General features: G+C 46.4%; 1 protein-coding gene across 2 annotated transcripts in view; it reads left to right on the forward strand.

The window, feature by feature from the left end:
- EEIG1 (estrogen-induced osteoclastogenesis regulator 1) overlaps positions 1–9,119 on the forward strand; it is a 56,289-nt gene extending 47,170 nt beyond the window's left edge. Inside the window, exons 10-13 of one of the 2 annotated variants that reach the window (XM_060270484.2) lie at positions 990–1,111; positions 3,008–3,077; positions 5,116–5,141; positions 5,269–5,434. In XM_060270484.2, the coding sequence (XP_060126467.1) occupies positions 990–1,111; positions 3,008–3,077; positions 5,116–5,141; positions 5,269–5,300 (250 nt within the window). In that variant the 3' untranslated portion in view covers positions 5,301–5,434. Of the gene's footprint in view, positions 1–989; positions 1,112–3,007; positions 3,078–5,115; positions 5,142–5,268 lie in introns of both variants that reach the window. The other variant, XM_060270486.2, reaches the window with a different exon arrangement.
- The last annotated feature ends 3,008 nt before the right edge of the window (positions 9,120–12,127 follow it).

The following is a 12,127-nucleotide window of genomic DNA, read 5'->3' on the forward strand; positions in this document are numbered from 1 at the left end:
GCCCTTCCGTTCAGACCTTATTTGAACAGTTCCACCCTTATTCTAGGAAGAGACCTCCCATTCTAAGAAAGCCCACCTAATGACTATAAATGAAATATCCGCAATTATCTCACTTAGGATGACGGACCGCTATTCCTTATAAGGTTTGTCCAGGCAAAACTTAGGGTTACAATGACCTAGTGGTTTGTAAAGTATGGAACTTTCACCCAGTTCCGTTGAGCAGCCTTCCTCCAAACCAAACCCCCTCCCTTTCTGTAGGACTCATGTCAACATCTAGTCCCATTACAGAAAGAAGCTAGGTTCCCTACACAGGTACATTCCAACATCCTTATTTCCATTACAGATACATTATTGATATACTGTACAAAGAAGTGATACAGAAGGGGAAAATGATTATTAGATACATTCATATATATTTATATATATATTTGAAATCTGAATACTCTAGTCTAGTCCACATAACCCATGTCCTGCTTTCGCAAGAATTCCTTTCCTATCACAGTTCTAGGCCTTTCAGAAACCTTGAACATCGTCTTCCTAAAGAAGAATAATGTACATACTAAAACCAGGTGGTTGGTATCTCAAATAAGGATGCGCTTGTCAGAACATGATTCCATCACCTCCTTTCTTTAGTGGGACAGAGAGCACAGACTTAGAAATGATTTTTAAAGAAAATATGAATCTCTGCTTCTGCTTCTAGGCAAAAGAGACAAAGACGGCTCAGGCTTTGCAGATATGTACCTGAGACATAGACTTAATACCTGAGGGCATGTACCTGGGTACATCATCCCGGGCCAAATGGGCAGTTTACCCTATAGCTAATTTTGTCATTGTCTGCAGTAGGTTAAAATGTTAAAAGTGACACTTAAATATGTGGGACATAAATTCTTGGATATAAAAGCAGAACTTTCAAGCAGAAATTCAGGTTTTCCTTATCAGGCTAGCCTCCTTCACTTTTCTCTATTTTTTTCCCATATTCTCTTCCTAAGGAGAAAAAAGGATTCTGTGGAAAGCCATCCCACCTGGGTGGATGATACCCGGATCGATGCGGATGACATAGTGGAGAAAATCATGCAGAGCCAGGACTTCACGGATGTCAGCAACACTGAAGGTGAGTTGACTAGTATTTACTAGACCGTGTTTCCATGGTCTTGAGGTTTGTATTCTGTAAGGCTTTGCCTCCTATGTGCATTGGTGGGGTTTGGCCGGAAGCTCCCCACAGCAACCTAAGGCGGCCCAAGTTCTTCCCTTGAACTTCTGGTTGAAACGACAACTGGCTTTAACCAGAGATCTTTCTGTCTGTTGAGTATCGCTTTCCAAAAAGATATTCCAATACAATTTAGAGAAATCCTTCTCTAGACATCCTTCTATACCTGGCTTAAGAGCAGTACATGTGAAAAGGATCTAGGAGCCCTGGTAGACCACAAACTTGACATGAGTCAACAGTGTGATGCAGCAGCTCAAAAAGCCAATGCAATTCTGGGCTGCATCAATAGGAGTATAGCGTCTAGATCTAGGGAAGTAATAGTACCACTGTATTCTGCTCTGGTCAGACCTCACCTGGAGTACTGTGTCGAGTTCTGGGCACCACAGTTCAAGAAGGATACTGACAAGCTGGAACGTGTCCAGAAGAGGGCAACCAAAATGGTCAAAGGCCTGGAAACGATGCCTTATGAGGAACGGCATAGGGAGCTGAGTATGTTTAGCCTGGAAAAGAGAAGGTTAAGGGGTGATATGATAGCCATGTTCAAATATATAAAAGGATGTCATATAGAGGAGGGAGAAAGGTTGTTTTCTGCTGCTCCAGAGAAGCAGACACGGAGCAATGGATTCAACTACAAGAAAGAAGATTCCACCTCAACATTAGGAAGAACTTCCTGACAGTAAGAGCTGTTCAACAGTGGAATTTGCTGCCAAGGAGTATGGTGGAGTCTCCTTCTTTGGAGGTCTTTAAGCAGAGGCTTGACAGGCATATGTCAAGAACGCTTGGATGGTGTTTCCTGCTTGGCAGGGGGTTGGACTGGATGGCCCTTGTGGTCTCTTCCAACTCTATGATTCTATGATTCTTTAGCAGCGGCTCGTATCGTTATTGCCAAAGGTTGGAAAGAACTCCAGAAATTACCAAGTGGCAGAATAAATTGCAGGAATTGGCTGAAATGGCACTGGTTAACAAACAGTTTGAAAGGTAAAGAAAGAATTTGTCAAAAAGTGGGATAGGTATAAGAAATAGGTAAAAAGAATATAGTGAGAATAAAAACTCTATGATAGCGTTTGAGTAAAATCGGAAGGAAACAGTTTGGAACTGTTTGACACAACGATCCATGCCACTCCCCGAGCGTTGTTAGAAAAAAAAAATCCATCAAATCTCACAGCTGGGCAGGTAGAAACCTGTTTTTCCACAAAGTAAAACAGTGCCCTCAGGTGGATTTCCTCCCACAGTACACCCCCTCCCTTCCTGTGAAATCTACACCACACCCACAAACCAAATAATGACATCATCAACCAAGCAACTGAAACCACCAAGGCGGCCATTATCAGACCCCTAGACCCCTGCCAGGCCCCCACTAGGCCCGGGGGGGGAGGGGGAATGCCCGGATCGCAAGCCGCAGCACGGCCTTTGTTTTATGTAGCCCCCTGCCAGGCCCCCACTAGCCCCGGGGGAGGGGGCGGAAGGGCGACCGCCCGGGTCGCAGGCCACAGCATGGCCTTTGTTTTATGTAAGCCCATGCCAGGCCCCCACTAGGCCCGGGGGGGGGGAAATAACCCACAGCAACGCACTTGGGGGAATAACCCACAGCAATGTACCCAGGACGAAGAGCACTTTCCCAAACACTCGGCTAAGCAGGTTCTCTGCTGCTGAAGTTGTGTAATCTCATGGCTGTGCAAAAATGGCAGCTGTGAAAATGCCTTGCCTTGCTCAGCAGTTTTGCATAGCTGGCAGGAGGCCCTCTGAGGATTGTGGCAGTGTTATATTTCCCTCTTCCCCTTTTTTTGTTGTTCTTTACAGATAGTAACCTGAGACTGTTTGTGAGCAGAGATGGCACAACTACACTCAGTGGAATTCAGCTTGCCAACAGGTATGAGTTCCCTAGCAGATTCCTTTAGAAAGACTAGGTTTAGGCCATGCCCCTGGGTAGATGGCTCTACCTCTCTTTCAAATCAGAACCAGTGAAGGAGGTTAAGGTCCTGTGTGAGTGCCTGGAGGTGGTTGGAGGATAGATGGTGGCTAACAGATTGAGGTGGAATCCTGACAAGACAGAAGTACTGTTTGTGGGGGACAGGAGGCGGGTAGGTGGGGAGGATTCCCTGGTCCTGAATGGGATAACTGTGCCCCTGAAGGACCAGGTGCGCAGCCTGGGAGTCATTCTGGACTCACAGCTGTCCATGGAGACGCAGGTCAATTCTGTGTCCAGGGTAGGAGGATGAGACTCTACCTGCCCGCAGACTGTCTCACCAGAGTGGTGCATGCTCTAGTTATCACCCGCTTGGACTACTGCAATGCGCTCTACGTGGGGCTACCTTTGAAGGTGACCTGGAAACTGCAATTAATCTAGAATGCGGCAGCTAGACTGGTGACTGGGAGCGGCCACCGAGACCACATAACACCGGTCTTGAAAGACCTGCATTGGCTTCCAGTACGTTTCCGAGCACAATTCAAAGTGTTGGTGCTGACCTTTAAAGCCCTAAACGGCCTCGGTCCAGTATACCTGAAGGAGCGTCTCCACCTCCATCGCTCTGCCCAGACACTGAGGTCCAGCGCCGAGGGCCTTCTGGCGGTTCCCTCGTTGCGAGAAGCCAAGTTGCAGGGAACCAGGCAGAGGGCCTTCTCGGTGGTGGCGCCCGCCCTGTGGAACGCCCTCCCACCAGATGTCCAAGAGAAAAACAGCTACCAGATTTTTAGAAGACATCTGAAGGCAGCCCTGTTTGGGGAGGCTTTGAATGTTTAATAGATTATTTTATTTCATTTTTCCGTTGAAAGCCGCCCAGGATGGGCAGGGTATAAATAATAAATTATTATTATTATTATTGATGCTTTTGCTGCTATCTTGTGGATGTGTGTTTTCAGTTAATCCACAACTTTGGAAATGAATGGCAAGAGCTCATTTGGGGGGGGGAATCTAAGCAGTGCCTAAGAAATACTGAAGTACTGTAAAAGGCCTTGGGAGGTGCTCTTTTGGTACTCCTGTTTTGGCTAACGCATGCTCGGTCACCTCTGCAACCATATGCTTTCCATATCAGACAGGCTAGCTCAGTGCTGTCTACCCTAGCTTTCCCAGACTACAGCTCATCATCCCTGACTCTTGGTTGGAGCTGATGGGAGTTGGTGAACACTATGTCAGTCTTTATCAGGGGTCAGCAAACTTTTTCAGCAGGGGGCCAGTCCACTGTCCCTCAGACCTTGTGGGGGGCTGGACTGTATTTTGGGAAAAAAAATATGAACGAATTCCTATGCCCCACAAATAACCCAGAGGTGCATTTTAAATAAAAGGACACATTCTACTCATGTAAAAACACCTAGCAGGCCCCACAAATAACCCAGAGATGCATTTTAAATAAAAGGACACATTCTACTCATGTAAAAACATGCTGATTCCCGGACAGTCCACCGGCCAGATTTAGAAGGCGATTGGGCCGCATCGGGCCCCCGGGCCTTAGTTTGGGAACCCCTGGTCTTTATTGACCTCAGGCAGGATTCTTGCCTACCGGTAACCAGACGATGGCAGGGATTGAATCATGAATCTTTTGTATGCAAAGCATATATGCTGTAGTCCTGAGTGACCTCTTTGAAGCCTTCTGTTCTGTTGTAAAATAATAAATCACAGGTGTTGTTTTGTAAGCACAAATCCACAAGTCTTAGGCCGTTTCACTGACGAAATCATAGTACCCATTATCTACTACTAAGTTAGAGGATGTGACCTTACCTGCAAACTTTGCTAAAAGCATGGCATGCATGAAAAAAGAAGGAATCCTGATATTTAGCTCCATTGAAATCCATTTTTACTAGTATTGACATGCCCTGCGAATAACATGGTAAACTGTCTTGAATTAAAGCAATGTCTGTGTGTCTCTTTCTCTCTTTCTCCACCCACCCCCGAAAACCCCCCACCAAAAAAGCTTTCTGACGTATGATTTCAGGCCAGGTTAGTTACCTTCAATATCTCCATTAGAACAGTTCTTCGTGTCTTCGTTTTTAAGTTCCAGCTCTTTGCAAACGGGACCTTGCTCACACAGAGATTATAATGGTTCCCTCCCCTCTTTCTTACACAGAGTCTCATCTGGAGTTTACGAGCCAGTGGTAATCGAAACCCATTAAATGTGAACAGAAGCAAGTAGACCTGCTGGAAACAGTCTCCTTCCCCATCTGCAGCGGTGGTGGTGGTGGATGCCATCCTTTCTTCCTTTTCTAACCTCTCTTCAAGCAACATTCCAGGCAGGATTTCCCCAAACCTGTTCCCTGACATGTGGGCACTGCAGAACCTTCTCCGAGGACTTGACACTCCAGAACATGCACTTTTGCCCAAATCTGCCTCATGCTGCCTCAGATTTATCTGGCAATGTCCCAGAATTTTCCTGCCAATCTTCCTCGTCAGGCAACTCTGCACTCCCATGTTAAACCCTCATTCCATTGAACCACTTTATCTTCTCACGTGTAGGATTTTGCTGGTCCTGTGTATCTCAGCCCATTGGGTTATACCACTTTGAATGCTTCCTCTCAACCTCCCAACCTCCCCAAATCAAATCGGGGTTGAGGAGAAGCATCGTTAGCTGAATGCAATTTAAAGTTTAAAGTCAACAGCCCCAAAGATTATCCATTCATAGGAAATGGCTTTTCCTTTCCTTTTTTTTTCTTCCAAAAGTGCATGTCAAGAGTTGCTGAAAAATAGAACTTAATTGTTCCAAGAAAGAGAGAAAACAAAAGAATTACGAATGCTGAGCACGTCTTGGTATTGCAGCAGCAGCAGCCCCCCGCCCCGCCCCCGCCTGCCCTCCACTGCAGGGCATGGAAGGGGTGCCTGGCCTCAGTTTTCATTAGACGGAGCACGTTCCAGATTCCGAACGTACCCTTGAAAGGCCACTTTCAGAAGTGGAACCTGCACTCTTCATTCTTTTTTTTTTTTTCAACAAAGAACCGATGTTATAGGTTGGTGGGGGTGTCTCTAACAGTTGGGCATCAGAGTAATTACGCTTCTGTCTGCTCATTGTGAGGCCAGTAGGAGAAATCATTTAACATGCCCCAATACGGCTGCTTTCTGGGTCAGAAAATGTGTTGAATTAGGGTTGTCTTTTATTCCGTTCTGGGCGAGGAGAGTTTTGACACTCTTCCAAAACTAAAACATGGTTGATCGTTCTTTCCCCTGTCCCCTACCAGTCTTTCGGCTTTGATTTGGAATAGGGTATCGGTGCTGCTGCTGCTGTAAGGAGTCCAGCCTCCTCTCCCTTTGCCTAAAATGTGCCTAAAATCTGTCCCAGAGGCTCCTGCTTTGGCCCGTGGACTCTCTACTCCATCCCTTGCTGAACCAAGCGAAATCTGCTGAATGCCAGCAGCAGAACAAAGAGGTAAACTTAAAACAGGAGAGATTCCGGTTTTTTCATGCTCCCCCTATGTAAAGAAAAACATTCTTCTGAAGTAGAACACTTAGCACAGAAGAAAGACAGGGTCTAGTTCAGTCTACTTGTTGCTGTGGTAGATTTCTGCTTGCAGGAGATATTGGTTTTCCTGGGAGGAAGCTGCCATCTTGGGGTTCTAGTTTACCAGGATTTGGAGCAGGCATCCTCAAACTGCGGCCCTCCAGATATTTTGGACTGCAATTCCCATCTTCCCCGACCACTGGTCCTGTTAGCTAGGGATCATGGGAGTTATAGGCCAAAACATCTGGAAGGCTGCAGTTTGGGGGTGCCTGATTTGGAGCATGGTGACGGATTGGGTTTTTGTAATAATTGCTGCTTGAGCTTTGTTTCGTCTTTCACCTTCCAACACTGAGACCTTGAAGGGGGTGGGAATAACAGTTCGTGTCTGCACAAGTGGAGAAAGAGAAAGCTCAATTTTCTCTCCACCCTTATAATCCTGGCAATTGTATTTCTAGGTCTTGTATTTGCAGGCAGGACACTGGCACTACTTGTGTATAGTTTCAGCCTATACGCTATTTTCCATTTAGCACCCTCCCCACCTCACTTTCACGTCTGCTACTCTGCAGACAGCATATACATTTGGGGGGCACTGCCTGTTGAGAAGAGTGTGGCCAAGGCCATTAATGTTCTGTTAGCACATGTGCTCAGCACCGGGTGTTTGTGTACATGAAAGCACACACATGCACACTTTATCACCTGCAGCAAAGTAGAAGGGATGGTTCTGCTCCTTTTCTCTCTCCCCACCCCCGTTACTTATACTCAAGCGGGCTGAGAGCCATCTTTGTAATGAATGGAGTGCCACAGATGGAATTCAGGTGGGTGGGTGGGAATTGGGAAAGGAAACAGGGCTCTGTAGGGTTGCTGTCTCTGTGAACCAACCAGGCCACTGTGTCCTGAGGTGGAAGTGTGCCACACAACCTTCACTTTACATGCTTTGGAGCAGGCATCCCCAAACTTTGGCCCTCCAGATGTTTTGGACTACAATTCCCATCTTCCCTGACCACTGGTCCTGTTAGCTAGGGATCCTGGGAGTTGTAGGCCAAAACATCTGGAGGGGCGCAGTTTGGGGATGCCTGCTGTAGGCATTGCCAAGCAGTGATGTTTACAAGCCCCTCTTTTCAGTTGCCGTGTAGGGCAGGTGGGCATGGCTTGGCCAAAAGAGCCTCACAGACCAAATGGATAGACCCTAATTAGGCTGGTGGGCTTAAGGTTCACCTCCCAGATCTACTAAAGGGGAGTAAGGATGCTTTCTTCAGAGGGCTGTAATTCCTCTGTGCTTGTGCCTCATTAAAAACGGAGTTATTAGAGCCCCTTGAAAGCTGGCAAGACTTGTTGTGGGGTGTAATCATTACCAGGGGTGGGGGTGGGGAAGGAAGGAATTCTTTCATTAACCAGTTGCTCAAATTGTTGCTCAGCCTCTCCCCTGGTAGGAAGTTAGTGAGATGATGCTCTGGTCTACATACTTACCGGTAGTTTTCTTTCAGTGGCCAAATCAGCCACTGAGTCTATAACATCACAAAAGACTCCCAGCCTTTAGCCTCTTAATTGCTTTGTGCATGATCAGGAGGAAGTGGGGGGGGGCAAGGGCATCCTTCTGTTGTGACCTTCCCCAAACTATTGCCCACCAGAAGTTTGGAGCGACAGCTCCCTGCAGACCCCAGGCAGTAACATCTTTCAGTGCTCTCGACGGCTTGTTAGGTTCTTGAACCTTTGACTCTAAAATGCGTTGCTATTATGAAATTGCGTGCTCTGCTGTGCCTAGCCACTTGGTCTTGCTTTCAAGGCTAAACCAGTTTTGTTTCAAGTGAGTCTTAGGGGTCTCAGATTTTCTCGCCCAATCCTAAAATTCCATCCATGGCTCTTCCCTAAGTGCACTTCGCTAGTTGAATAGGATCTGTGATGGGGGTGCTGGGGACTTTTTTGGCCAACCATTCTGCTGCTGCTGCTTAAAATGTTAGTTGCATCACAAGCACTGTCTTTCTTGGCATGGTTGGTGTGTTTGTTCCTAGTTAACTGGAAGATAATGGTTGTATTTGTTTTTTGTTTTTTGTTTTTGTTTCTTAATTGAACTTCTCAGACCACTGATCCCGCCTGGAGACCTTTTTCTTTTTTTTAATTCTTGAATTTATGTTGAATTTTCTTTATGAACCCAGCAGGCTGGTGTTTTGCAGCTTTTCTTTTCTTTCTTTCCTTCTTTCTTTCCTTCTTTCTTTCTTTCTTTCTTTTGGGAGGGGAATCACTGTTTCATTGCTATCTTGTGTCGGGGGGGTGGTTATTATTATTCTAATGTGTGAGACAGAGCTGGAACCCAGTGAAGCCTCACAATTTTGATATACTGCTTTAAAATCCAGAAGTTTCAGGATTTTTTGCAAGAACACCTCCATCAAATTCACAGCCCTCGGGTAGGTCATGCAAAAGATTTTCTAGGGGCAAATGTTTGTATCCAATGTTAGTTCTACACAGAACAGACCCAACTCCCATCAGCACCAGTAGTAGGGCCCATCATCAGGGATGATGGCAGTTGTAGACCAGTTTATCTGGAGGTACTTGGTTGGAGAAAGCTGTTAGCTCAGGGGTCCCCAGACTACGGCACGGGGGCCACATACGGCCCCTAAGGCTCTTTTATTCAGCCCCCCTGGGGCCACCCCCTGCCGCCGCCCTCTCTTACCGGCGCGGTGCGGTGCAGCTGCCGACTTCTGACCCGGAAAAGCGACGGAAATAGCTCGGGTCGGAGGAGGCTTCTGCACATGTGCACAAGTTATTTCCGGCGCTTTCCGGGTCAGGAGTGTGCCAGAAACAGCGTTTGTGCATGCGCATGGGCGCGCATGCTCCCCCACCGTCTGGCCCACCACGCAATCGGCGCGGCGGGCATCCGGCCCGAAGCTGGGTAAGTTTGGGGATCCCTGTGTTAGCTGCTAGGGAGCAGAGCTGGTATCTTTGTCCTCCTTTGTCCAGTGCCAAATGAGAACAGGTTGAGCTTCAGCTCTCCTGCAACCTAGACTTTTTGTGTTTTGGTATCTCCCTGTCTCTCTGTGAATCTGATCTGCAGAATGCAAAGGGTATTATATTCAGTGTAGTGGTATTTGTGGTGGGTAGTGAATGAGGCCCCTTTCCCCTGCGGATAATACATTGAGCATTAGTGAATCGTGCCAATCTCCTGCTGCACTGATGATGGAGATGGGCTCAGTCGAGACCCTGAAGGCTAGAATGGTGGCGAAAGGGATCAGGTAACTGAATTTCACCGTTTGCTCAGCACTCGGGGAGGGGCAAAAAGTAGTTATGTCCTAAATTCCCTTGGCTGTCCCTGGCTGGTTGAGAAGATTTATTTCCTTATTTTCAAAGGCGTGTTTGTTCCTCTGTAAAGAAAGCCCGTGATGATTGACGGTCTTGAACAGTGTTGATATTTCGTTTGGTGTATTCTCGCCCCCGCCCCACCCCTGCTTGACAACAAAAAACAAACTGCGCAGCTGGACTGTGCCCATAATGTGAACCTCTGGAAGGCCCCGTAGCTGGTACGCATCACATTAAATCTCCCATGTGAAATGCACCTCTCCTGGAGAGGGGGAACGACAAGGAGGAGAGCAGATCTCTCCCCTGTAGCTTGATCTCAGGAGCTGCTAAATGAACCCACTTTTCCTGCTCCCCTCCTCAAGCTAGCTAAGGAAAGGTATGCCATTGTTTCTTTGCCCTGTGGACAGGGCTGTTCTTCATAGGGCCCGATCCACTCTCTGCCTAGTAGCAAGTGTTTGTAGGATCTTTAGCCCTCCACATCCCAAGGGTCTCATTCTGCAGAGTCCCCAATTTGGGCTGACTGCATCTGCCATCCTACATCAGGATTGGGGAACATGTGGCCTTCTCAATATTGGTGCACTGCAGTTCCCATCAGTCCTAACCTTTCCCCTTCTCTCTTTGGCTAGTGGGGGGAGATATTTTCCCCTTCCCCTGGAGAAGTAAAAGGAACTTGGAACTTAAGAGTAGAGCCTCTGATTCTTTTCCTTCGCTTCAAGAGAAAATGTTTGCTAGTTTTGTTTTTTAAGCCCATATTTTTGAGAGGGTTAGAAAAAAAAATATGAGAGAGATCATGTTTATTTTCTTGGGAAAGTTATTGAGGCTCAGAAGAGAGCCGCGCTCAGTTTATATTCAGATATTTTTGGAAAGGGAAAATGGGACTATGCAAACTTTTTAAAAAAATGTTTGAAGAGATAGTTTTTAACACTTTATAAACCAGGCTTGGCAAACTCGGCCCTCCAGATGTTTTGGGACTACAACTCTCATCATCCCTGACCACTGGTCCCGTTGGCTAGGGATGATGGGAGTTGCAGTCCCAAAACATCTGGAGGGCCAAGTTTGCCTATGCCTGTTATAAACTAAACGCAGATTTAAGTAAAATCTAAAGATTACATTATCATTAAAAGCAAGTATAGAAGATTTGTTAGTTCCACTGCTCTGTTCTTTCAATTATTCTTGTTCAGATTTTGTGGGGCTAGAGGAGAATGGTTTGCGAATGGGTCTTTTCCCCCCACCCACACCATTTCTAACTTGCTCCACTCGTGTGTTCTGGTTTTTTGTTTTCTAATAGAATGCTGTGCCGTCTCTGATTCAACCAATCGTGTTTGTGTTCTCTGATTTTTGCTTCCTAATGTAGGGAAGTCACAAGTATAAATGAGAAAATCACTATAATGTCAAATGGTCATTACGGTTTTGGGGGTAATAAAGGTGATCTTCATTCTTTTTCTTTTTGGTACTTCACACCTGATCTGTCTTGACTGTTTTTTGTGTGGGTTTCCTTTTTGTCTTCAGCCTTTTGGCATTCGTGGGCTGCAAACACCTCTAAATACAGCACTCTGGACTTGCTGAGAATACAAGGGCCCAGTCTTCTTCAACATCTTTCTCAATGACTTGGATGATGGGCTTGAGGGCATCCTGATCAAGTTTGCAGATTACACCAAATTGGGAGGGGTGGCTAATACCCCAGAGGACAGGATCACACTTCCAAATGACCTGAACAGATTAGACAACTGGGCCAAAGCAAACAAGATGAATTTTAACAGGGAGAAATGTAAAGTACTACACTTGGGCAAAAAAAGGGAAAGGCACAAATACAGGATGGGAGACACCTGGCTTGAGAGCAGTACATGTGAAAAGGATCTAGGAGTCCTGGTAGACCACAAACTTGACATGAGTCAACAGTGTGATGCAGCAGCTCAAAAAGCCAATGCAATTCTGGGCTGCATCAATAGGAGTATAGCGTCTAGATCAAGGGAAGTAATAGTTGTTAAAGACCGGCAAGGCTGAACCTGTTGAACTCAGCAGAGTAGCGCAGGCACAGCGGAAACTTCTTGGTTGCAAGATGAAGGCAAGTTGCAGAAACACAGGAACTCACTTCCACTAGTACTGTGTAACTATATACAGCTTTATTTACTGGAACAAAACAACAAACAGTACATAGATCAGTACTTCTCTCTATCTCTCTACAACACAATAAGCACATCAGAAA

This window comes from Zootoca vivipara, chromosome Z2 (assembly GCF_965207765.1).
Source record: "Zootoca vivipara chromosome Z2, rZooViv2.hap1.1, whole genome shotgun sequence".
NCBI classification, from domain to species: domain Eukaryota; kingdom Metazoa; phylum Chordata; class Lepidosauria; order Squamata; family Lacertidae; genus Zootoca; species Zootoca vivipara.